The sequence below is a fragment of the Wyeomyia smithii genome, chromosome 2 (genome assembly GCF_029784165.1).
Source record: "Wyeomyia smithii strain HCP4-BCI-WySm-NY-G18 chromosome 2, ASM2978416v1, whole genome shotgun sequence".
In the NCBI taxonomy this organism is placed as follows: Eukaryota; Metazoa; Arthropoda; class Insecta; order Diptera; family Culicidae; genus Wyeomyia; species Wyeomyia smithii.
In genome coordinates, this window is record NC_073695.1 from 99,022,127 (window position 1) to 99,047,413 (window position 25,287).

Sequence of the window (25,287 nt, forward strand, 5' to 3'; positions counted from 1 at the left end):
TTGGAAAAACTAAATGGCTGGAAATCTTGTCGGATGTGATCCTTTTTTATATACCACACAAAAAATTCGCACAAAAAAAGTCGCACAAATAAAATAACCGCATAAAAAATTTCGCACATAAACAGGTTTGACTGTACTTTGAATTGGTTTGATAAGGGGCCGTTCCTAAACCACGTGGTCATAAAGAGGGGGACGGGGGGGTTTGTCAAAAGACCACGAAAGACCATACACGGTGGTGGGGGGGGGGGGGGTTGACGAAATGACCACGTGGTCTTTTTTTCTGACTTATAATTTGTTGTTGCCACTTAGTCAAGTATGAAGCTTTTGCATTTTAGAAATATAGAATGTACTTAAAGTTTAACAATAAAAATGTAAAAAAAATAAGCGAATTTTCGGCACTTGAAAAATAAAGAGACCACGTGGTTGAAGTCGCAAATATTACCACGTGGTTTAGGAACGGCCCCTAATAGCATCCTTAAGGGGTTATATACCTTTTTAGTTTTCCAAAAATCGTAAATTTTTTTTTACAATATCTTGAACTACAACATCTTGAAAACATTTTCACAAATTTTCATTAAGATCTGAGCAATAGGGCGAAAGTTAGGGCGATTTGCAACACGCCTTGCATAAGCTAAACTTGAAACTTTAAACGCGATTATCTCGGAATAGTGTTTTTCGAAAAATGACTTTGCCGTGATTCTGATTGCGGGAAAAAATATTGAACCGATCTCCTTCATCTTTTTTTTTAATTTTCGTTATTAAATTCGCCGGTCCTTGAACGATCGCTCTTTGAAACATACAGTTACATTTTGCCCAGAAAAATTTTTAATGCAATTTTTAGCGATCAAAACGTGCATTTTTTGGGAAAAACGTTCCCGTTTGCACTGAAAACAAAATACTCATAAAAGCGATCGTTCAAGGACACGGCACACTTCTAAACTAATGAGATAATATGAGTTTTTTAAATTCAGTTGACCCGCTGAGTCTTTATTAGGATCACCGCAAGCCTCTGCGAAAAAAAGCGCTTCGGGAAAACGGCCATTACTCCAGAAATAATTTACTCCATTACTCCAGTAATTTTTGTTGCTGATAAACTGTACTTTCAGGAAAATACCACTTTGATGCAATAAAAATGGTGCTATGCACTTAAAAATAAATTCAAACTTTCCTCATTTTTCTCGATCAAAAAGGTATATAACCCCTTGATTGTATCGATAGGCTTTTTTATAGTAAACAAGCCAGTTCTAAGATTATTTCCAGCACACATCTAAACGTGTTGAAAATGTTGTTGAGTATTATTAAACATTTAAGTTACGAACAACCCTTTCCTTATTTGATAGAAAAACCTTCAAATGGATGTCGGATATTTCAAATTATTTCCACATAAGTTTATCATCTACGCGTTTTATTATGACAAATTTACATTTATGTGGGGTCTTTTTCTCTCCTTATCTATTTCGTTGAAGTCCTTTTTTCTGGAAGCTGCAATAAATTGTAGACAAACTGCTTCTCCGGATTTCATCCTGTGAATCATGGTTTAGGTATCGATGGTTTCTATGTAACGTAGCTTGGGCGTCCAAGTGAATCATGCAAAGTTGTTGTAATCAAGCAGAATCTATTCTATGTTATGGCCTTTATCTGATTACCTCTGAGAAACAGAACTGTGTTCGATTACCTCAGTATACTACAAATACAGAAATTGCTCTCCTATTACCTAAATGATTAACGTATTGGATTTCATCGTTACTTATAAGAAAATAATATTCTCAACTTCCTACTTTTAGGAAAACTGTATAGATTTGATGGTTCCGTTTGGTACTTTGGCTTCTGAATTGATTAGATTACAATTTTAATTTGGAATATTTTCGTTCGATATTACGACTGTATTTAGTAAGCACACTAAACATTTTACATTATTAGACGAGAAACGAACTGAAAACTTTAGTTTCTAAAGTTTAATGTTTTTGTTTTTCTTCGCAGGGCGTAAAAACGATAAACGCCGGTGAGAATACAAAATATTACAACGAATGCGTAGAACGCACGCCAGCTCACGAAAAAAACGCAACTAGCATTCTAGAAAGCACCTGTATTTTTTATATCTAGCTGGAAAGCTGATTATAGTCGAGCGATTTCGGTTAAATTGGCCATTTGCTTTTTCCCACCAGTTCCTGCCCCTCCTAGACTAGAATAGTAGCCAGATTTATCGTGAAGAATTTCCATTGTGCTAGCAGCACTGTTGGCCCCTGTGCTGTTTGTTGCCGATGGGCCCTCGACGCATTCGCAGGCTAAACTAGTGTCGGAAACGTTAAAGGGTCCTAAAAGATTCTCCGTCGAATTCGTGGTGATCGTTGTCGTTGTTGTAGTTGTCTCCTGTAGGAACTGTGTCGGTGGTGGCGCGTAATTCTCAACGTCCACAAAGGCCGAATATCGTTCGTAGCCGTTCTTTTTCGGAATCGAGTTCCGATGCTGGATGGTGATAGTGGTCTGAGTGCGAGTCTGCGCTGGAATGTTTGCTTTACCCATCTCGAGATAGCCATAACCGTACCCGTAACCGCCGTAACTTTTCATTGCGAGGTTGTCCCATGATTTGGGTTTGTGCACCGGAGGTCCAGCATACATCGCGATTGGCTGAATCTGTCCAGTGTGTGGGTTCACGTATTTCTGCACATAGTAATGATGCTGGTGAGTATGCGGCCGACTAGGGCCAGCGGAACTGGTCGGCGGCGGCTTCTTGTGGGCTGATCCCGCGGATGCCGGCGTCGCTTCGCTGTGCGGTTCCCAGTAAAGCGTATCGGAACTGATTGAAGTGCTGTAGGATGCAGGCGAATTCTCAGCTGCGGCATTGAACTCGCTAGATGTGCATGAATGAAGGCTACAATGACTGGTAAGACTAGCGTTTAGATCGTACACTTTGGCGTGATGGTGCTCCTAAGAAAAAGGGATGGAAATGCGATAAGGAATGGGGAAAATGGTAGATGATATTTTTTCGTGGCCTAGCATCAAAATACTGTATTGAATGTTTGTACAGAACTACGTAATCATGCTGGGGAGGTTTCTATAGATTACCTATAACCAATTAATTTTTTTCATAATTTGTCGCTATCTTGTGTAAATAAAATTAACAAAACGAAACATTACATATGGGAGGTTGTATAGTTTATGGATCCTAATTAAAAAAATTATGTTTTCGAGTTTTGTAATCCATGAAACTATTTAAAATGTGTCTCTCTAACAATCGATGTAATTTGCCACTAGGCTTTAAAACTTACATGCTTGTCTTTGCTATGGCGATACTGGTAGTTGGGCTGCGATTGAGGCGAGATGTGAGGCTGCGACTTGGGACGAGGGATGCGATCTTTGCCACCTTCCTTCGTCTCCTTGCCACGATGTTTGTGCTTGTGGTGATGATCTTTATGGTGCTTTGATTTTCGCCTAGTGGGAACACACTGTGGATCACAGCACGGACTGGCAAGATCGTATGCATCCAAGCTGGTGTTGTCCTTATCAGCGGCCTTGCCAGTTTTATCCCCACTTCGCAGGAAATGGCCCATGCAAGGATTGCACGAGTGACCATGCAAGTGTCGACGGGAAGCCGACTTTGTCGATTTGGTATCGTAGTTGTGAAGACTTTTCGTAGGTGAAGTAGACTTTGGCTGTTGGTTGTTGGCAGTGCTTCTGCCTCCTAAACTACTATTGTCAAGGGAAGAACCGCGGATAACATATTGATGATCCTTACACAATTTGGCCGACGATTGAGCACAACTAGTATTGAATGAGGCAGCACCGGATGAGTAGTCAGCATTTCCGCTACCACTTGGTGAGTTTGAGGGATGGATTACGTAACGATAATTGCTGTCCAAACACTATTTAAGAAATAGAATTGAAGTAATGGTTAGTAATAGCATTTTTGGAAATTCTTATATATTTACATGGTACGCTAGCATAAATTGGGTGGGTGGTGGTACGATGTAGGGTTTCTGTCGTAGTAACTTTTTAACGTCTTCAGTAGAAGCGGCCGGGCGACAGAATGATGGACCAGACGCTGATTCTATATCAGTCGTAGAACCTGGATCAATATCATCACTGGAAACAGTCGTTTTCTTGCGTGCTGGCAAGCTATGCGTTTTCCATTTTCCCTCTAGCAATTCTCGTTCACGAAGACAGATTCTTTCAAGATCGTTCATTTTACTTTTCAACAGTTCCTGGAGTTCTATGTACTTGAGATGAAGTTCAACCTAGAAACATGTTCAAAACTTTAGTTTGTATCAGAACAACGCGTTACCTTTTTGCCTGGAGACCTTTCTGCAGCAATCCTCAAACAGCACCACCATTCGCATCCGGTTATCACAGTTTTTGATAAAGTTTACCAGTGTCTTGTGTTCGGCCTTTTCCATGTCATACCCGTTGATCGACAAAATCACGTCACCTTCACGCATTCCTGCTCGGTAGGCCGGTCCATCGTACTCCACATAATCAACGTAGGTTATCATTTCCACCTCCTGTTCCTTCTTATAGTGGATCCCGTAGCTTTGCAACGTGAAGCCGTAGGAACCGTTCTTCTTTTCGACGATAATCGTTCGCCGGCGACGATCTTCGTCCGGTTTGGTTGCGGGAATACGGTCGGACTTGACCTTCTCCAGGATCTGAGACTGAAATGTGCAAAAAAGAAAATTTTGGGTGACTGTTGTTATATTGCATGCTTTAGTTTGGTAATGTAATGTAATACTGATTGAAAGTCGGCACTTTCCGGATGTTACTGATGTGAGGTCTTACTGGGGATCAAACATTGACTCTGACCATTAGAGAGGACGATGCGTTTCAGCTGATGGTCTGGGAGAAGAATACACCAGAGAGCTGGATCACCGTCGAAAGAAGCTGGAGAACGAGGAAGGTACTCGCCAGCGCAGAGGACAACTTTGCTAGAAACGACGTGAGGATCTTCTATAGAACAGTCAACAGAGTAAGAATCTGGAATTTTCCTGTGCCGATCATGTGCAATGACAAGAACGGCAACCTGCTTACGGATAAACACGACGGTTGCAAGTTAGGTGGAGAACCACTTTCAGGTGCTATTGAACGGTGGAGAACGAGCAAAACACGACAGGATGAGGATTATGAGCGACGAACAGGCTGTGGAGCCACCAACACAAGAGAAGGTTAAAAAGGCGATTAGTGAGCTGAGATACGGCAAGGCTACTGAGGAAGATCCCGATCGAACGAAAAGCGGAAAGCGAGCGGCTGTACTATGCAATCCATCAGATCATACTGAAGATCTGGGTAGATGAAACGACTGGTGGAAGGCCTCATAAACCCAATCTACAGAAAAGCGGATTGTTGCAACTATCGAGGCATAACATTGCTCAACTTCGCATACAAAGTGCTCTCCCGTATACTGTTTTTCAGATTGAGACCATTGACGGAACCCTACGTAGGCGAATACCTGGTTTTTGGCAGATGCGGTCCACGACGGGTCAAATTATCACTCTGCGAGAGTTCCTCGATAAGTTCCGGGTGTTTTGTAGATTTATGGCTTGAAAGCTGTTATTAAACGAATTTTGGCTGTACTACAGCTTATCAATCGATTCAATCGATTATATAACAATTCCCTTGAAACCATTATCCCGAAACCTGTTTCCCCGAATGTACCGATTCCCCGAAGGTCAGTTCCCCGAAAGTTCTTTGGCCGAATGTACTATTTCCTCGAAAAATATTTTTCCGAATGTACCATTTCCCAGAAAAATATTTTTCCGAAAAAACTATTTTCGCGATAACCGCAGTAAAAAAAGTGTTCGATTTTCCAGAACCAGATTTTTTTGGTTCCACTTAGGGGCTTTGGGTTTGGGATTGACCTATAGGAAGTCGATTGGTTTTAATCCCGCTTGGCGCATTGCATTTCAAATTTGTATGAAAACTTGTATGAGAAAACGGGTTTACTGCGAGAGGAAACTTAAAAGAACACGAAAGGCTGAAATCCGAAAGGTTGGAATCACGAAAGGCTGAAAGCTACATGAGGCTGAAAACACCATGAGGCTGAGAATTCACAAAGTTCAATTCTGCCGTTTTTAAAAAACACTCTCGGCCTACGGCCGGCTCGATTGTCTGAGATGTATGCTGTCCTTACTTACTGTTGGTCGTTCGGACTAAACTAGGGGATCACACCTACGAAAACGAACATTTGGCATATGCTACCTTAAGAGAGTCATAGTTACTTCCGCCGATTACCCACGCTTGCTTGAATTTCTTCAGGTTGACATTCAGGGCACTAGGCAGAAATCATATTGTGTCAACACCTGCGGAGGTCATCACAATGCTTTGTTTTAATTAGACTGTCGGATTCTCTCAGCTGTGATAGTTCTAAATTGTTTATCTAAATTGTTTATCGGGAAGCGTATGAACCCGGACGCGGCGAGCGAGCAAGAGCACGCGTGTCCGACGTACTGACAAACGGGCGACCCACACCACCGCACAACCGGACACCCCAGAGTGCACTGAAGCAGAAGCATCGGTAGGCCCACGAGGCGACACCCAGGTAGAGCGGGAGTACGCGCAGACCGGCGACTCGGCAGTCCCGTAGCCCGAGTCATCCCAGTCTTCAGAACTAATCCTTATCTCGAGATTACGGATTTAATTTGCCGACTTCTCTTACCTACATTGATTTATCGACTAGAGACTCTTAACCTTGGAGATCTGCTCGAATTCAGTGCAAGCTGTTGAGAGTTTGCGTGCCCCAGACTTCAGTTTTTATGGTCCAAGAAGGGAATACAACCAGCCTGTCCAACCATATCTCTCTATGAAAGACTTCCATGGCTAGTATGACTGTTAAACAGAAAAGAAAACTCTTCCGATATGTTTTGTTGGCTTCTCGAAGGAAAGGAATCATGCTGCCATGGTTACAAAGATCCATCGTTTCCGGTGTGCACGCCAATGCAAACATATACTCAACAGGCTTCGGAATTGTAACCGGATTCTCATTCGCTAGTGGATGTTTCATCAGGCGTCGTACACAAATTACGTAACGCATGAATGGGGGAGGGGATTGAGAAAAAGTCTTCGCTTGCTGCCATAAACCGCCAAGCTATTGGACATCATACGAGATAGTGCTGCAATAGCCGATGAGGTGAGCTTATCGTCCATAGAAACCCCAAGAGCTTCAGAGATAACTTTGAGGTGATGGCGCAGTCTCCGACTCTGACCACCGCCTGTTGCTCCGATTTACGGTTGTTCACAACCGTGACCTCCGTCTTATGATGCGCAAGCTTTAGTTTCCTGAAGCGCATACAGTCCTTGACCTTGCGTTTACAGTGCGCGGCCGTCAACTCGACCTTCTTGATCGACTCGCCGTAAACCTTCAGCGTTATGTTGTCTGCAAAGCCAATGATCACAACCCCTACAGGGAACTTGAGTTTCAACACTCCGTCATACATGACATTCCACAACTTTTGACCCTCCTCCGTGTTGTAAACAAGTACTCGATTCTGGAAGTAATTTTTCAGAACCTTGTACAGCGATCAACTGGCGCTATTTAACGCATTCTTCACGTCGAGCGTGACGATTGCGCAATAGCGTATTCCCTTCTCTTGCGCTGGAGTGCTCCTCCGACGTCTTGGTGACGGAGGAGATGGCATCCAGCGTAGACCTGCCCTTCCGGAAGCCGAACTGGTTACTTACCAGACCGTGTACACTCTCTGTGTTTCTCACCAGCCTGTTGAGGATAAACCTCCCAAGCACCTTGACCGCAATGTCCAGCAGGCAGATGGGCCTATATGCCGATGGGTTTTCAGGCGGTTTCCCAGCCTTCGGTATTAAGACCAGTCTCTGCCGCTTTCATCTGTCCGGAAAGAGACAGTCATACGTTAACAGCCTTAGGATTGGCTATGTGTCTTCTTCTAAATTTACCACCGACGTTGCAGAAACTTAGTCACGAGAAACACAAAAAATTAATGTGAACTGAAAGCGATACACCCGAATCGCGCGAAAGTCAATGGACGAGTAAATGATGATGTGATGAAATAAACCTGTGCAATTGTCTTGAGTAGCTACGGAGAGGACTAAAGCTACAAGTATACGGGGTCGCGGATGTGGTATTATGGAAGAAAGCAAAAAGGGTTGGACTACGCGCTCATTAGTTTTTCATCATCTGTTCAACCGTCAACAAGGACTTCGTTCAGAAGACACCAAGAACACAAGCGGGCCACGGACAAGCGCCAAAGCAGCCAAGTTAGGACTCCTATACTTTTGCTGCTATCACGAGAGCTAGCCAAGAACGCTGGGGCCGAAGCAAAAGCTATTACGAAACACACTAGCTAAAAGTGAATTGTTTCACTCCTCCTGCACAAATTTTTATAAGTTTTTCTCAAGGCCACAAACACAAGAACACAACATGAATGCAATGCTGAATGTTCTTACCTTGCATACTACGAAATATGCTGTTCTTTATTTATTTCAAGCGATTAAAAATTTACGCAAAATTGTTTTTTACAAAATGCGGTCGTATTGTAGCTATCGAGCTAATTCGAGTTCTGTTTGAAATTTGTTTGTTGTTGTTATTGGGTCGGTTAGTGTGTATTTCCTATCGTTGCTTTTGCCGTCTGCGCACAGTGGGTTTGGATGGCTTACTCATTTACGGGTACCGATTGTCCGATTTAAAAAAAGTTGATTAAAAAATAACCAAATTCCAACAAAGTTGTAATTTAATTTCCGAAAAATTACTATCAATCCCCTTCGATTCCAGAACGATATATATACACAATTGGAGGGAATAAGGAATTGAATAAAATGAAACTGGATGTCTGCCTTTTCGCAAGATATGTTCTCTTAAAAATTGTGTCAAAAATTGCAAAAACAGACATAACTCCTCCAAATTAAGAGATATCGATACACTTTCCTCTAGAAAATGTGACAATTAATCTTAGTTTGAAGTTTGTAGAACACTTTAATAATGGCAAAATTTAAATAAGAGTGTTATCACGCAAAAACACATTTGAAGAGGGTGCTTTAATTTTATACTTTATAAATTTGTCAGGTTAAAAGGTCCAATTTTCCAATCCTCTACAAACTTGCTCGAAACAGCTAGTTCTACAATGTGTCGCAAGAAAGTTACAAGTTCATCAAGAAATAAAAAAGTTACTTTTTTTATTCTGAGCTTAAACCAAGCAAAAAAATTTTCCATCTAAATAAAGTATTCATATAACTGAGAAACTTTCTTGAAGACATCGAAACGCTAAAACCGCTTCCTACTATTTTTGATTTCGTCCCACTAAGAAGAATAGCCAGATTTGAAAGTTTCTAGCATTATTAGCAACGTTCTGATGAGAGGCAAAAAAATATAATAACTAGGGTATCGAACGTCTTCGTCAGTGGTTTTCTTCGGCTTCCTTTTGCATAAGATTCTGCAGAAAAACTGCCGAAGAAAACCACCGACGAAGACGTTCGATACCCTATTTTAATTGAATAACTTTGATGCGCTAAACAACAAGGCAGTGTATTGTCTAAAATTACGAAGACCATTTGAATATCTTTTGAAAGAATTTTGTGCAGCCTCGCAGCTGTTGGATCGTTATGGATTTCTGTGCAAACCTATCTTCAGTCTTGTCTCAATCCTCTGTTTTATGAAGTAGGGGCTTTTTTTTTTTGAATTGGTCCCACTCATAAGTGACTTTTGGGCGATTGAACAATTGTCTGGATTGTTTCCTCAATTTTGCCAGTTTCTCATTCCACTAGGAAACATCTCTGCTAGATGATCTATGTTGAATAGAACAACTAGCTCATCTCAACTAATGTTATCAATTAGATCATCAGAGGCACTTTCTAGTTTTGAACAAGATTCTAATGATAGATACTTCTGTTTCTACTGTGTTTTTCGATACATCCATGATAGAAGAAACTCGTGGAATCCCGGATCATTTACGCGTGCAGCAGATCCCTAAAATATTTTATAACAAATTCAAAAACATCAACTGCGATAATGCGTTTTATACTGATGGATCACTTCCCAACGGGTCCACTGGCTTCGGTATCTTCAACAATAATTTTACCGCCTCCTACAAGCTCGATAATCCTGCTTCTGTTTACGTCGCAGAATTGGCTGCAATTCAGTATACCTTAGGGATTATTGAAAAAATGCCCACGGACCATTACTTCATCTTTACGGACAGTCTCAGTTCTATTGAGGCTCTCCGATCGATGAAGGATGTAAGGCACTCTCCGTATTTCCTGGGAAAAATACGGGAACATCTGAGTGCTTTATCCGAAAAATCTTCTCAGATTACCTTAGTGTGGGTCCCTTCTCATTGTTCCATTCCTGGCAACACTTTGGCTAAGGTGGGCGCAACAAACGGTGATATTTACAACAGACCTATTGCCTACAATGAATTTTTGAAATTTTTACGTCAGAATACACTTATCAACTGGCAGGCCTCGTGGGATAAGGGAGAACTGGGGAGGTGGCTACACCAACATCATCCCCAAGGTTTCCACCAAACCTTGGTTTCGTGGGTTGGACGTAGGACGAGATTTCATTCGCATGATGTCTCGGATTATGTCCAACCACTACGGGTTAGATGCACATCTCCTGCGTATTGGGCTGGCGAGCAGTAATAATTGCGTTTGTGGATTGGGGTACCAAGACATTGAACACGTGGTTTAGGTGTGTGCTGAATTCCGCGGCGCCAGATCTCTCTTTTTGGATACCCTCAGGGCCCGAGGAATACAGCCCTATGTGCCAGTTCGTGATATCCTCGCTCAGCGAAACTTGCTATACATGCTACTTGTTTACAGCTATTTGAAGAGCATCAAGGTGCCCATTTAACAGCGAAACGAATCTCGGATAAAAAAAAACATGTTAGTTTTAGTAATAGATCTAGTTCCAGCTCGTAGTCGGCAGCGAGGATAAAAAATTTGCCTTTAGCTTATAAGATATTTTAGACCATACGGCATTAGACTTAATTGGCTCCGTAAAACATTATTTTTTATTGTGCCGTGTCAAATAAATGTTGTGTGAACAAAAAAAAAAGATTCTAAAGATGTATTGTCGTTCTTCAAATAGAATCGATATAGATCCCAAGTATTACCAAGAGTATCTGTAACTTTCTGTAATAAATGGTTCGGTTTTATTAATAATTATCAGGTAGATTCTTCATCAGATATGTGCCATTAGACAATCACTGCAGATCGAGAAGTCAAAGATCTCTTCCCGATTAGAATTTATAAATGTAGGTGAATTCCCTCTATTACATATGTCAATGTTGGACGCAATATAATTCAGCAGGTTTTCGCCTCTTTTATTTTATCATGGGCGTTTGCATTACACCCTATTATAAATTGGGCCTTTATTTTTTTACAATAGTTTATAAAGTGTGCAACCAATGGACTAACTATATCGTCACTTATAAACTCGGTAATATAAACAAAGTTTCTCTTCTTATTTACTAAAATTGCTGTTCTGGGTCTAGACTTACTGTTATCGTACACAAACTTGCAATTAAGCACAAAGCAACCCAATACTCTCCCACTATTACACAGGGCTCTTGAAATCAACCCTCGTCAAGTTTTTCTTCGGTAAATTTTCTGCTGAGTCATGATAAAAGGGATTGCGCATGTAAATTTCTAGTCAAAGTTTTTTCGTGTTGATTTTTAAATTTCATTTCTTGACACAAATCCTGAATCACCCTATAAACCATCTCCTAAGTGCAGCACTTACCAGTGATCTAACAGCGAGCCCAACCCACAGTTTCAGACCATTTTTCAATATTAAACCACGAATGTGTTTTAGCGAATACACAATGCAAAGCTCAACGGGCGATGGCACGCGGGGGAATGTGAGAAGGAATAAAACGCACTCTTGTGAATTCTGATAAATTCCCGAGAGAGCGTGAAATCGATTAAAAAAATGAAGATAATATAGAAAGTAGAAGAAAACAATTTTTGAAACCTATATTTATTCGAAATAAAAACGCAATTTATCAATTTATCATTAATGTATTTAAAATCGGAAAAGATTCAAAGCAATACCAAGGTATTGAAATTCATTGCTAAGATAATAAAATTATGATTGATGGTCTAAAAAAATCATCGCCGTGCCACATTTTTCCAAGGATACGCATTTTAAACAACTTTCTCCGCCTTGCCCGTGCGGATTAAAACTCGTGCTACGCGTATAGGAAGACATGAAAATAGGGGAAAACTGTTATGGCCTCAGGACTTTGCTACCGTTAACCTTAGAACCGAAGATATTAACACGAAGTATGTCATGAGGTGCAATCTAAAGTAGTATTGCTTTGTGTAAACATGCATTTCAGCGGAAACATTCAAAAGAAAGAAAGAAAAAAATGCCCCGAATGTGGTTTCGCTGTTGAAATGTGTGAAAATCTCCTTTTATTAAGACGAACAGAGATTGCAACTTGGAGCGTTATTATTTTTTATGAAGAAAGTGCTTTTTGTTGATTTGAGATAGGTGGTCACAAGAAGCTATTCAGCAAAAAAATATATCTACCAGACATATAATACTTAATGAAATAAACGTAAATAGAATGATTCTGACTAAGGTGTTATGATAAATACAGCTAGAAGAACTTCCCAGCTGGTTTCGAGATACGATGCTGGTCTAGCAAGCCAGTCGTTAATTGTTCAAATCCTGGCTCGGGAGAGATTGTGTGAGTATCTGAATCGTAGCGTTTCGTTAGCAATCGATACTGCTAAACACTAAACACTAAGTGTCTATTTTGGCATATATGGTTCAACAATGCATTTTTTGGTGAACAAAGTGCTGTCACAGCTTGGTTAGGCAGCATGCCCAAAACATGCTCGCCTTAGATGAAGCATATTTCGGCCACTATTTCAATTTTTTTCCACTCGAATAGACCAACTGTTGATATAGTATTTTATTGATGTTACCGCAACAATGAATTGTTTCAACAAAAGCATACGGGTCATTCCATACGAAGTGACCACGAAAAAGCACAAACTTGGACACGGCCATCACAGATTTTGCTCAAAGTTGGTAGAATTATTCATCTACTGTCACTTTGGAAAAATCCCAAATTTGGTGTCGATTGGAAAACTCCCCGCTCTGTGGGACCCCCCCGTTTATTGCAAAGTCACGCATTTTTTGTTCAAAATCTCTTTTTTTTTCTTACAATTCATAGACGTAAGATGTCCGAAAAATACTGATAGATGATTTTTGAAAAAAATAACCAAGAAATCCAGAAAAAATATAAATTTTGTCCGGAAGTGTTGGCAGATAAATTATTTTTGTATTTGAAAATTAAATTTACATTTTTCGGCAAATGCAGCCATTTTGATTTTAAATTTGATAATTTCATCGTGTTCCTTGGAAAATTTCACATAAGAAACAACTATCATCCCGAGGTAATACTAGTCAATCTCGAGATATAACATTTTTACGAAAAAAAGTTGTAAACTTCGTAATTATTATTTTTACAATTTATAGACGTGAGACACGGGAAAAATAGTGATAGATAAATTTGAAGAAAATAAATCAAGAAATCCGGAAAAATATTATTTTTGACCGGAAGTGTTGCCAGACAGATTATTTTTGTATTTTAAAACTAAATTTACATTTTCGGCAAATGCAGCCATTTTGATTTTAAATTTGATAACTTCATCGTGTTCGTTGGAAATTTTCACAAAAGAAACAACTATCATCCCGAGTAATATGAGCCAATCTCGAGATATAACATTTTTACGAAAATAGTTCTGAATTTCGTAATTAATTTTTCGTAAAAATGTTATATCTCAAGATTGGCTCATATCACCACGAGTTGGTAAGTGCTTCTTACGTAAAATTTTTCGAGTAATACGATGAAACCTTCAAATTTAAAATAAAATTAGCTGCACTGGCCGAAAAATGCAAATTTAATTTTAAAATACAAAAATAATCTATCTGGCAACACTTCCGGCCAAAAACAATATTTTTTCTGGAGTCCTTGGTTTATTTTCTTCAAAACTCATCTATCACTATTTTTCGGGCGTCTTACGTCTATAAATTATAAAATGAAATAATTACGAAGTTTACAAGTTTTTTCGTAAAAATGTTATATCTGGAGTTTGGCTCATATCACCTCGGGATGATAGTTGTTTCTTGTGTAAAATTTTCCAAGGAACACGATGAAATTATCAAATTTAAAATCAGAATGGCTGCATTTGCCTAAAAATGTAAATTTAGTTTTCAAATACAAAATTAATTTATCTGGCAACACTTCCGGTTCAAACTTTTATTTTTTCTGGATTCCTTGGTTTTTTATATTTTTTCTGGATTCCTTGGTTTATTTTCTTCAAAAATCATCTATCAGTATTTTTCGGACATCTTACGTCTATGAATTGTAAGAAAAAGAAAAAAAGAGATTTTTGACAAAAATTGCGTGACTTTGCAATAAAGAGGGGGTCCTAGAGAGCGGGGGTATTCCATTCGATACCAAAATTGGGATTTTTCCAAAGAGACAGTAGGTGAACAATTCTCCCAACTTTGAGCAAAATCTGTGATGGTCGTGTCCAAGTGCCAATAGCTTACGGAAGTTGACTTGAATGTTACCACTTCTTCTTGAAATGAGTCGACTTACTGGAGCTATGTCGTACTGAGGCGTCAAATCAAGCGAAGCGTTGAGCGTTTGAGAAGCGGAATAAACAGAAGCGTTGGGTGAAGCTTCCTATGACATACTGGAGCGAGCGTCGCAAATGCGTTGTGTTGTCATATTCCTAGATTCCAGTAGCGGTTTTGTTTGAAGGAAATATGAATTCGTCCAATGAAGATTTTTTTGCTTCTTTAAGCACGGAAAATGACGTTTCAGTTAACATAGATATTTTTTCATGAAATAAAATAATATTACTGAAGTGAGTTGCGCTACAGACGTAGTAAAAAATATAAGAAATTATTCTGAATTTTAAACCCGTTGACCCTGAGCAACGTTCAACTAGTTTACAATATCTGTTAGGATTTCAATAACCCATGTGAGCACAGCTAGTTACTCAGCGGCTTGCATTTTCGCGACCAAAGAAGTTCAGCATGCTAAATTTCTGGCCATTCGAATCAAAACTCAACAATATCAATCAATAATATCAGTGCTATTTTCCCGACGACCTGAAAATTTTTCCCGATAGTATTTTCTATCCTACTTTTTTTCTTTTTTAAGATTTAAGACCAAAATAAAGCAAATATTAAGTACCTGGCGATATCAGGTTTAGTCTGATCATGGATTTACTGCACAACCCTCTTCTAAACATTTTAACATTTTCTAAACGAAAATGTATTTTATTTGCTTTTTTAAATTACCAAACCAAAACAAAGCAAATATAAAGCACCTGGCGATAAAAGATTTAGTCTGAATATGGTATTACCGCGTACATATACCCGCGTCAAAACACTACTCGTTCTGTTTCGCCGCCTCTATCGACGCGGCTTTGCCGCTCCAGTATGACCGGTTTAAGCGTTTCATATAGACGTTCGAAGAAGTAGCTCGGACGTTTTTGCGACGCTTCTTGTTTCGCCTCATTTGACGCCTCAGTATGTCAGTAGCCTTAGGCATGATTTGGAATAGGTGTGAACTAGTTCCAAAATAATGCTACCTAGAATCAGTATTTTGCCGAAAACTAATTTTATGAGAGTTTTTTAAGATATTTAATAAGTTTTTTGAGAAATTTAATTTATAATTATATTGACAGCTTAACCGCGAGATGAATAACAGTAACCAATATGTTGTTGGATTGGTAAAATGATGGACAAAATTACTGATACCATTATTATTTCATTGCTCAGCGGTATAAATTGATAAAAAAAAAATTCAAGGACAAATCTATGCGAATAATGAATTATGCCTAATACAGACTAGGGATGTTACGGATATCTGCATTCACATCCGCAAATGCGGAACATCCGCATCCGAATGATGTGTTCGAATCGCATAAACAATAAAAAAAGTTGTCTAATCAATACGAATATATAATTTGAATTATATTCATCGTAGCTGTAATAAAGCTTAAAAACACTTTTTCAGAAAGACAGAATGTACAATTTTAGCCATAGAATTGTCATATAGGCGCTTATGTAGACTATAATCCAGCTCCTGTTGACTGTAAGAGTTTTTCTACAATCTGTACAAAGAATGAATAATCGCTTTTACAAAATCGATCAGCATGTATAAAAGTTGTTCAAATGGCTGTGTTGTTTCTTATTAAACCCTTGTTCGGCTATTTGGGAAGCCGAATGTAACAAGTAGCTGATTTAGTTCTCCGAAACCGACTGATTAAAAGCTGATTAAACACTTAGAAATTATAAATTCAGTTATTTCTAATTTGCTCTGCTATCAGAAATAATACCCATCGGCTCCATTGCACAGTGGGGAATCGCTGGCCATCAGCCAAAAAAAATTTTTCTCGTTAGCTGTTTCATGATATTTTTTCTTTATTGCTATAACATTCAAGTGTTTAAATCCAAAATTTCGGCGCAATATCATAAAATCTGAATTTTTTATGACTTTTCAAACCTTGGCAAACTGACGTTTTTTGTCTTTTTTAAAAAAAAACCTAAATTAATCTACCTAGCGGTCAGACTCAGCCTTTCTCATTCAAACTTATTATTTGTAAAAATAGATGTACATGAATGCTTAAATCCAATAAATGGTTATCCACTCTTTGGGTTCTAAAATATTGATGTTGTAATTAAAGTATAAAATATAAAATTTGACGTTATGTTAGTACTTAAGAAATAGCGAAATAAAAGCAATGACTCTTAATTTCGAACAATTTAATCACGAGCGATGCCGCGAACATTCAGATAGTACGATACCACATTTAAATCATGTTGAGGCCATATATATTGATCGAAGCAGGTAAAGTGTTGAATAGTCTTTGAATTTCTTTTCTTTCTAAAACTTTTAAACAGCATATCAAATTGTTATGAAGTTTGTTATTTGTAAGTTTGAGAGATGACTCATTTGTATGACACTATTTATGTTCAAATAAGTCGTGTAATACTTGAGATAATAGACTTTCGTTGTTTTACAAATTAAAACATAACGCTTGCTTAAGTTTGATTACAATCAAATGAAAAGGTAACGTATGGGGCAGCCAAACTTTGAAACCACGTGTTCAATCATAATTCATCAGTTAACCCTTAACTAGCCCGTTCATCTGATATCAATATTGTTCAAATCGGTTGTGTAGTTTCTAAGATAATGAAGTTTCGTGATTTTCACATTTAGATACATTACAGACGAAGTTACAGTCCGATAACTGCAAAATTCAATAGGGTGTTATGAGGTAGGTAGACCTTTTATTTGATACTAATTCTGTGGAAATCGGGTCAACCATCTCTGAGAAATATGAGTGAGTCCAAGTAAGTTGTCTTGAAATATGTTTCTTTTCATAGCTGGATTTCACTTTTTTAAACATAACAGGCAAAGTAATAATCCGTTTGTAAAAAAAAATCATTAGGGTCTTATGGGGCAATAAGACCTTTCATATGACACTAATTTTATAAAAATCGGGCCAGCCATCTCTGAGAAACATGAGTGAGATTAAATAGTCTCCAGAACACGTTTCTTTCCATAACTTCTGAACCACATGTTCAATCTTCATAAAATTCAAAAGTTAGGGTTTTTAAGGTAGCCCGTTCATTTGAAACTAATTTTAATCAAATCAGATGTGTGGTTTCTGAGATATGATGTTTCGTGACTTTTACACTTTGATACATAACCTCTAAACTAGAAATCAGATTACAATAAAATTCAATAGGGTCTTATAGGGCAACTAGACCTTTCATTTGCAATTAATTTCATTGAAATCTGTTCGGTCAGACCATCTCTGAGAATAGTGAGTGCGAAAAAGGGTGCACATACACACGTACACACCCACACACAAACATATACACCTATACATGCTCATATGCAGAAAATGCTCGATTCGTCTAACTGAGTCGAGTAGTATATGACATTCGGCCCTTTGGATCACTTTTCTACACAGTACCAAAAAATGAAATTTACAACTGATACAAATGAAAGCACATAACGGTTTCTAGCACATAAAGTGAAAAACATATACAATTTCGCACCGTAAATAATGTACAATACAGAATCGTTTTAAGACATGTAAATTTGTACGTTAATTGATATAAACTTAAAGCTTCGAATATAAATATGCATGCAAATTAACAATATATTCATTTACTTTGCATGTGAATATAATGCCACACGGAATATTACGTGGTTTCCAATGCTCCATTTAGGTGCATTTAAAGTAATGTAAATTTTCTTTACTGTGTACCTTTTAATTAGCCAGTGATCGTTAGGAGGAAGTCAATATGTTTACTTTCATTATGTGATTTCACATTTTCATGAACAACGGACAAAGTTACGATCCGATTGCAATGAAATTCAATAGCAACCTATGGGGCAACTAGACCTTTCATTTGACACTAATTTTGTGAAAATCGGTTCAGCCATCTCTGAGAAAAATGAGTGAGTTTAAACAACCTCAGGATAACTTTTCTTTACATACCTTTTGAACCATATGTTCAATCATTACGAAATTCAAAAGTTAAGGGTTCTGGAGACAGCCCGATCATTTGAAACCAATTTTATTAAAATCGGTTGTGTGGTTTCTGAGATATTGTTGTTTCGTGATTTTTACATTTTGATACATAACCTCTAAGCTAAAAATCCGATTACAATGAAATTCAATAGCAACCTATGGCAACTAGACCTTTCATTTGCAATTAATTTTATGAAAATCGATCCAGCCATCTCTGAGAAAAGTGAATGAGAAAAAAAAGTTGCACATACCTACACACACACTAACACATACACACATACATACATACATACAGAAAATGCTCAGTTCGTCGAAAGGGGTCGAGTGGTATATGACATTCGGCCATTGGGACCACTTTTATACCTTTGGTTTTTCCAGTGATTGCTATACCTTTCTAGGAGAAAGGCAAAAAGTACATTACTTTGAAACGCTCTGTAGCTTCAATGATAGCTTGGATTTTTTTGACGTCAAAGGAAAAGTTGTTGTAAATATTGTGCAAAACAAACCCTTTTCATTAGATATTGTAAAATTTGGTCATAGTAGGCTTGACACTAGAAAAAATTTAAAAAAATGTGATTTTTTGTAGCAAAGTAGCTTAAAAGTTTAGTTGCCGCAGTTTGCCACGGTTGTGACTACATTCCAAATTTAGGTAAAAACGTAAGCCTTCAAATGCATGCTGTCCGCTGTAGCGCAAAACTGCGCGAATCGCTTTAGTGAAGAAAGTGATAGCAGATTTTTAGTTTTTATTTTTGAAGTTGAAATTTAATCCAGGAATAATTTTAATCATAACCATGATACCCCATTAATGAAAATTTATGATATCGTATATAAATTTGGGCAAAAATCACAAAATTTATCAATCAAAAGTTTTAAAATAAGCGTTAAACAAGAAAACGGTAAACAAATCTGAAATTTTAATTATGTCAAACTTTATCACTTTCTGCAAATTTAAAACAATACTAAAAACATTCAGCCCTTTTCAATTTATGATCATGAAATTCGCTAAACTGATTGAAGTGTCAAATATTAGCAGCAAATTCATACCATCAAACTCCGGCCAATAATAGCCCGTTTGAAGATTGCTTTTGCTTTGCACTCGTTTTCATACAAAAGTAAAGCACACATTTTGCTTTATGAGAAAAAAAAACCTAAATTAATCCACCTAGCGGTCAGACCCAGCCTTTCTCATTCAAACTTTTATTTGTAAAAATAGATTTACATGAACGCTTCAATCCAATAAATGTATATACACTCTTTAGGTTCTAAAATATTTATGTTGTAATCTAAAACTCGAAAACTACCGAACTGATCGACGTGAAAATTTGTATGTAGGGGTTTTTGGTCCCGATAAAGGTTCCTATGATAGTTTGAGACCCCTCCCTCTTCTGGAAAGGAGGGGTCCAATACAAATGAAACATACATTTCTGCACAACTCAAGAACAAACCAAGCAAATGAAACCAAATTTGGCATGTGGATGTTTTAAAGGGTAATAAATATGTCCATAATGGTTCGACGCCCCTCCCTCTTATGGAAGCACATGTTTCTGCACAAATTTCTGCACATCTCGCGAACTAATCAACTAAATGGAACCATATTTGGTAGGTAAATGTTTTTAGTGGTAACAAATATGTTCCATAATCGACCTTAGGCAACATTTTGGATTGTAAGATAGCAACTTTCGGTTTCTGGAAAACAGCCAAAAATGGACGATTTCCACCCAATATAATAATATCCAGATAAAGAAAGATACACAGGAGCTAAATTCGACCACAGATACCATTTTGAATTCTAAGATGGCGACTTCCGGTTACGGAAAAACAGCGGCAAACGACCAAATACCACCCAAAAAGGGGGGTATTTTCGGAATCGTAATGATGCACTGGAGCCACAAATCGACTTCAGACACCATTATGAATTGTAGGATGGCAACTTGTGGTTTCTGGAAAACAGCCAGAAATGGCCGAATTCCGTCTAACATGAGTATCTCCGGATCTAGAATGATACACAGCAGCTGAAATCGTTCAAAGACCCTATTTTGGATTCTAGGTTGGCGACTTCCGGTTCCTGGGAAACAGCGGAAAATGATCGAATTACACCCAATGTGAGTGTTTCTTCAACCAGAATGACGCTCAGAGGCCAGAAATTATCTTAAATACCGTTTCGAAATCCAAGATGGCGACATCTGGTTTGTGAAAAAGAGCCCAAAATAACCAAATACAAACCAATATGAGTATCTCTGGAACCAGAATGATGCAATGAGCCTACAATTGACCTCAGGCACCAACAGCCGAAAATGACCAAATAATACTCAACATGGATATTTCCGTAATCGAGATGATGCATAGAAACCAAACATTGACCCTTGACACCATTTTGAATTTAAAGACAACCACTGTTAGTTTCTGGAAAACAACCAAAATAACTAAATACCTCCCAATATGAGTATTTCCGGTGTCAGATTGATGCCAGAAAATTTGCTGAAAATGACTGAATACCACCCAATATGAATATATTCAGAATTAGGGCGATGTACAGAAGCCAAAAGTCGAGGATGTTGTCATTTCGATAAAACCAATAAAACCGATAAACCAAACGATTTGTCTTTTGACTTTGAACATATCCTATGGCCGATTCGTCGTGCATTTGCAGACTTCAAACAAACCGCAAGGAATCAATGAACTTGGAACGTTCAAATAGTACGACACCACATTTAAATAATGTTGAGGCCACATATATCGATCAAGGCAGGTATAGTTTTAAATAGTCTTTGAATTTCTCTTCTTTCCATAACTTTTGAGCCCCATAGCAAATTGTTATGAAGTTTGTTATTTGTAAGTTTGAGAGATGACTCGTTCGTATGACACTAGTTATGTTCAAATAAGTCATGTAATCTTTGAGATAATAGACTTTCGTTGTTTTATTAACAATTTAATACATACTGTTGCTTAAGTTCGATTATAATCAAATGAAATGGGAACGTGTAGGGCAGCCAAACTTTAAAACCACGTGTTCAATCATAATTCACCAGTTAACCCTTAACTAGCCCGCTCATCTGATAATAATAATCAAATCGGTTGTGTAGTTTCTGAGATAATGAAGTTTCGTGATTTTCACAAGTCGGCACATTACAAATGAAGTTACAGTTCGATTACAGTAAAATTCATTAGGGTCTTCTGAGGCAGCTAGACCATTCATTTGACACTATTTTTTTTGGAAATCGGGTCGGCCATCTCTGAGAAAAGTGAGTGAGTCCAAGTAGTCTTCGAAGTATGTTCCTTTGCATAGCTGGATTTCACATTTTTAATTATAACAGGCAAAGTAATAGTCCGACTGCAAAACAAATCAATAGGGTCTTATGGGGCAATTAGACCTTCCATTTGACTGATTTTATGAAAATCGGTACAGCCATCTCTGAGAAACATGAGTGAGATTAAATAGTCTTCAGAACACGTTTATTTTCATAACTTTTGAACCACAAGTTCAATCTTTATGAAATTCAAAACTTAAGGGTTTTCTAGGTAGCTCGTTCTTTTGAGACCAATTTTGTTCAAATCGGTTGTGTAGTTTCTGAGATATTGATGTTTCATGATTTTCACATTTTTAAACATAACCTCTAAACTAAAAATCCGATTACAATGAAAATCAATAGGGTCTTATGGGGCAACAAGACCTTTCATTTGCAATTAATTTCATGAAAATCGGTCCAGCCCTCTCTGAGAAAAGTGAGTGAGAATGACAATCTGCACACACACACACACATACAGAAAATGCTCAGCTCGTCAAGCTGAGTCGAGTGATATATGCCATTCGGCCCTTTGGAGCACTTTCATACTCTCGGTTTTGCAAGTGATTGCTATACCTTTCTAGGAGAAAGGCAAAAAACAAAGAACAGTCGTCGCCCTCCGTATCTTTTCGTATTCATTTAGAACGTTGTGTCATTCCAGTGTCTTGGTTTTCAAATTCATAAATTCATTGAATTTTACTATAGAGCCTTCAACTTCAGCGGCACCACCTAATTCAATGTCTAGTAAGTTGTCAATTCATGGTGTTATATATGTATTCAAATGTCCTCTTTCAACCATAGAAACCGGATTAGGAAGATAACACATATATGAAACAATGAAACATCGAAAATCACTAGAAGATATGAAAATTGCAGACAATTGCAACAATGCAGAAAGACATTTTTCCTGCTGATAAGTATAATGAACTTCAAATTTTCTGGAAACAATTCAACACGAGATTTAAGCGATCACAGCGAAAGATGATGATGCTGTTGATGATTTTTTCAATTTGTAATTAGTTTGTATTACTTATGTTGTTTTAGTTCATTAAAAAAATATATATATTTAGGCAAAATTTGTTCAGTTCGAGGAGTCGTCCATAAATTACGTTTTTTTCAATGGGAAGGACGCCCGGTGGCACTACTTGTGGTCGAAGATCATATAATTCTATAAAAAAGGAAAAAAGGGCCAAAAAATATTGAAATTGGATTTCGTGCTTTATGGACGGCCCCAAACAAAAAATGGATGCCAAATTCGTGTTCAGCGCCTCAAAATTATATAAATAAAAAATAAAAAATGATAGATTTTTAGACACAAGACAGTAAGTATCAAGAAGCGTTTATTCAACCAGTTTGTTCAGTGTTTAATTGATGTTGTCTAATAGCTATTTTTTAAATTGAAATTTCGCCTAACCAGCCAACAATTAAATAATGGCGTGGATTATTTCACAAGTTTTTTTAAAGCTGAATTTATTGCTTGTTCAGCTGATAAATCAACCTGAGCGTTGTGGCAATCCGTTTCACCTGTATGCAGACTTTATTCAGCTATTTTGAAATTATTCAGCCCAATTGTTTGTTGGGCAGAGCGTTGTCTATTCGTGTGCAATCAAGGAAAAACTGCAATGATTACCATAATATTCTTAAATTTTTCAACAAGAATCGAACATTTTTGCAACGGTTATGAGTCATTTTTATTTTATTTTATCTTCGATGTTCACTAAATAAACATAACCCGCGTAGTTACGAGAGAGTAAATTCCTAAAAATACAAACTTTAGAATGAATGCTTGTGAATTTTTTGTCCATTTACCAAGATTTTTTTAGAATCTTGTTTTACATGTCAACATTGTTAGATGATATTTACTTTTAAACTTAACCAATATTTTGTGTATATTAGCTGACTTTGTACTACAGTGAATGTAATTGATGGAAAATTAAAAACTTGTCAAGTAAAACACAATAAAAGCGTTCAAGAGAACAGAACGAACAAGAATTTAGCTAAAAATACCTGAAAAATATTACTACAGGAAAACCAAAGCAGAAATAGACTAAATCTAGCTGAAAGTGGTTCCAAAAATAGTAAGCCAAAAATTATTTTTCAATAAGGAACCATTCAAATATTACATAACGCGGAATTTGGCAGTTTTCAATACCCACCAACTCCCCTCCCCCCACTCGTAACACACTTTAACGTGCTTGCCACAGGCAGTGTTACGCTTCGGTGTATACCCCCCACCCCTGAGCGCGTTATGTATTATGAATGATCCCTGAGTCAATTTTATATCACTGATATAAACCAGAAAAAAAATACCGCGGCTTGACAAGCATGAAAATAAAATAATTTCAAACATATTTAAAAGTTCTAAAACAAGGGTTCCTAGACCTTTTGCTCAGCGGAGCATTTTTTCACCTGCATTTTTCGATCAAAAAGCAAATTGATGCAAAAATGCAGATTGGTTATCAAATTTTGACAACTGTAAATCAAGGTTCCGCTACGACCTGTCAGCCCTAGTGAAAACGCCCCTATCTCAACCTTCTTAGGGCGCTAACTAAAATACATGTAACCTTAGTGAAGAGCCGATCCCAACCCCGGTGGACATGTTGGTCCTACGCTAACTGAGTAAGGTTTCCCTAATCGGCTATAACTGCGTCTGATTTGAAGCGGACGACTGAGCTAAGGAATGAAGTGTCTCGCCAGCTATAACCAAGACAGCGGCCTTGTCGCGAGACTAGACACAGCAGTGTGTTGAAGTTACCCAATTCGCGACATCGACTTTCAAATACCACGTACCGGTAATGAGAATGGCCAGGGGTTGGTGGATTTCAGTCTGGCAGTCTGAAGAGATATCCGGAAACATGCATGGCAACGCCCTAATGATTATGCTCTTAGACCGACATTATTCTAGTAGACTGGCGGCATTTCATCTATCATTATCGATGTGCCTTCCTTCCGAGACCCAAACGTCGAAGGGAACCTAATAACCAATGAGACACTGGTGGCCATGCGTTAGAAACAACATTTTGAGGTTGAATCGTGAAATGACAGCATTCGGTAGAGATCTTCTTCGTGAAGTAAGGAAGCTACAAGAGCCGTATAACATAAAATATGTCTGGCCTGGTAGAAACGGTGTGGTCCTTATGAAACGAAGCGACGGGGCTAAAATTCACCGGGTAGAAAGCAAGCAACATTTAGAGAACATCATGCAAACCATTTTCAAGCGATCCCTTGATCAGTCGGGCAATAGTTCATTGATGAGTTCGCTATCTGAAGAGCCTTCAGCGAAACGTTAAAGTATGATGATACGTGTGGTTTTTTTCTTTGGTTTTTAATTATTTTTGTAATGAATTGTACACGAAATAAATATTGTAATTACTACTATGAAAACCTTTCTCAGTTAAACCGTTGTACTGAGGAAGGAAGCGACCGTTCGTTGAGAATTCTACAATTCAATATTCGAGGCATG

General features: G+C 37.9%; 1 protein-coding gene across 1 annotated transcript in view; it reads right to left on the reverse strand.

Annotated features, from left to right (window-relative positions):
- Positions 1–1,388: 1,388 nt before the first annotated feature.
- The window catches only part of LOC129722785 (uncharacterized), a 32,345-nt gene continuing 8,446 nt past the window's right edge, over positions 1,389–25,287 (reverse strand). The window contains exons 2-5 of the mRNA XM_055676535.1: positions 4,299–4,649; positions 3,930–4,235; positions 3,270–3,863; positions 1,389–2,928 (exon numbers count right to left, since the gene is read on the reverse strand). Of these exons, the coding sequence (XP_055532510.1) occupies positions 2,116–2,928; positions 3,270–3,863; positions 3,930–4,235; positions 4,299–4,649 (2,064 nt within the window). The 3' untranslated portion in view covers positions 1,389–2,115. The remainder of the gene's footprint in view (positions 2,929–3,269; positions 3,864–3,929; positions 4,236–4,298; positions 4,650–25,287) is intronic.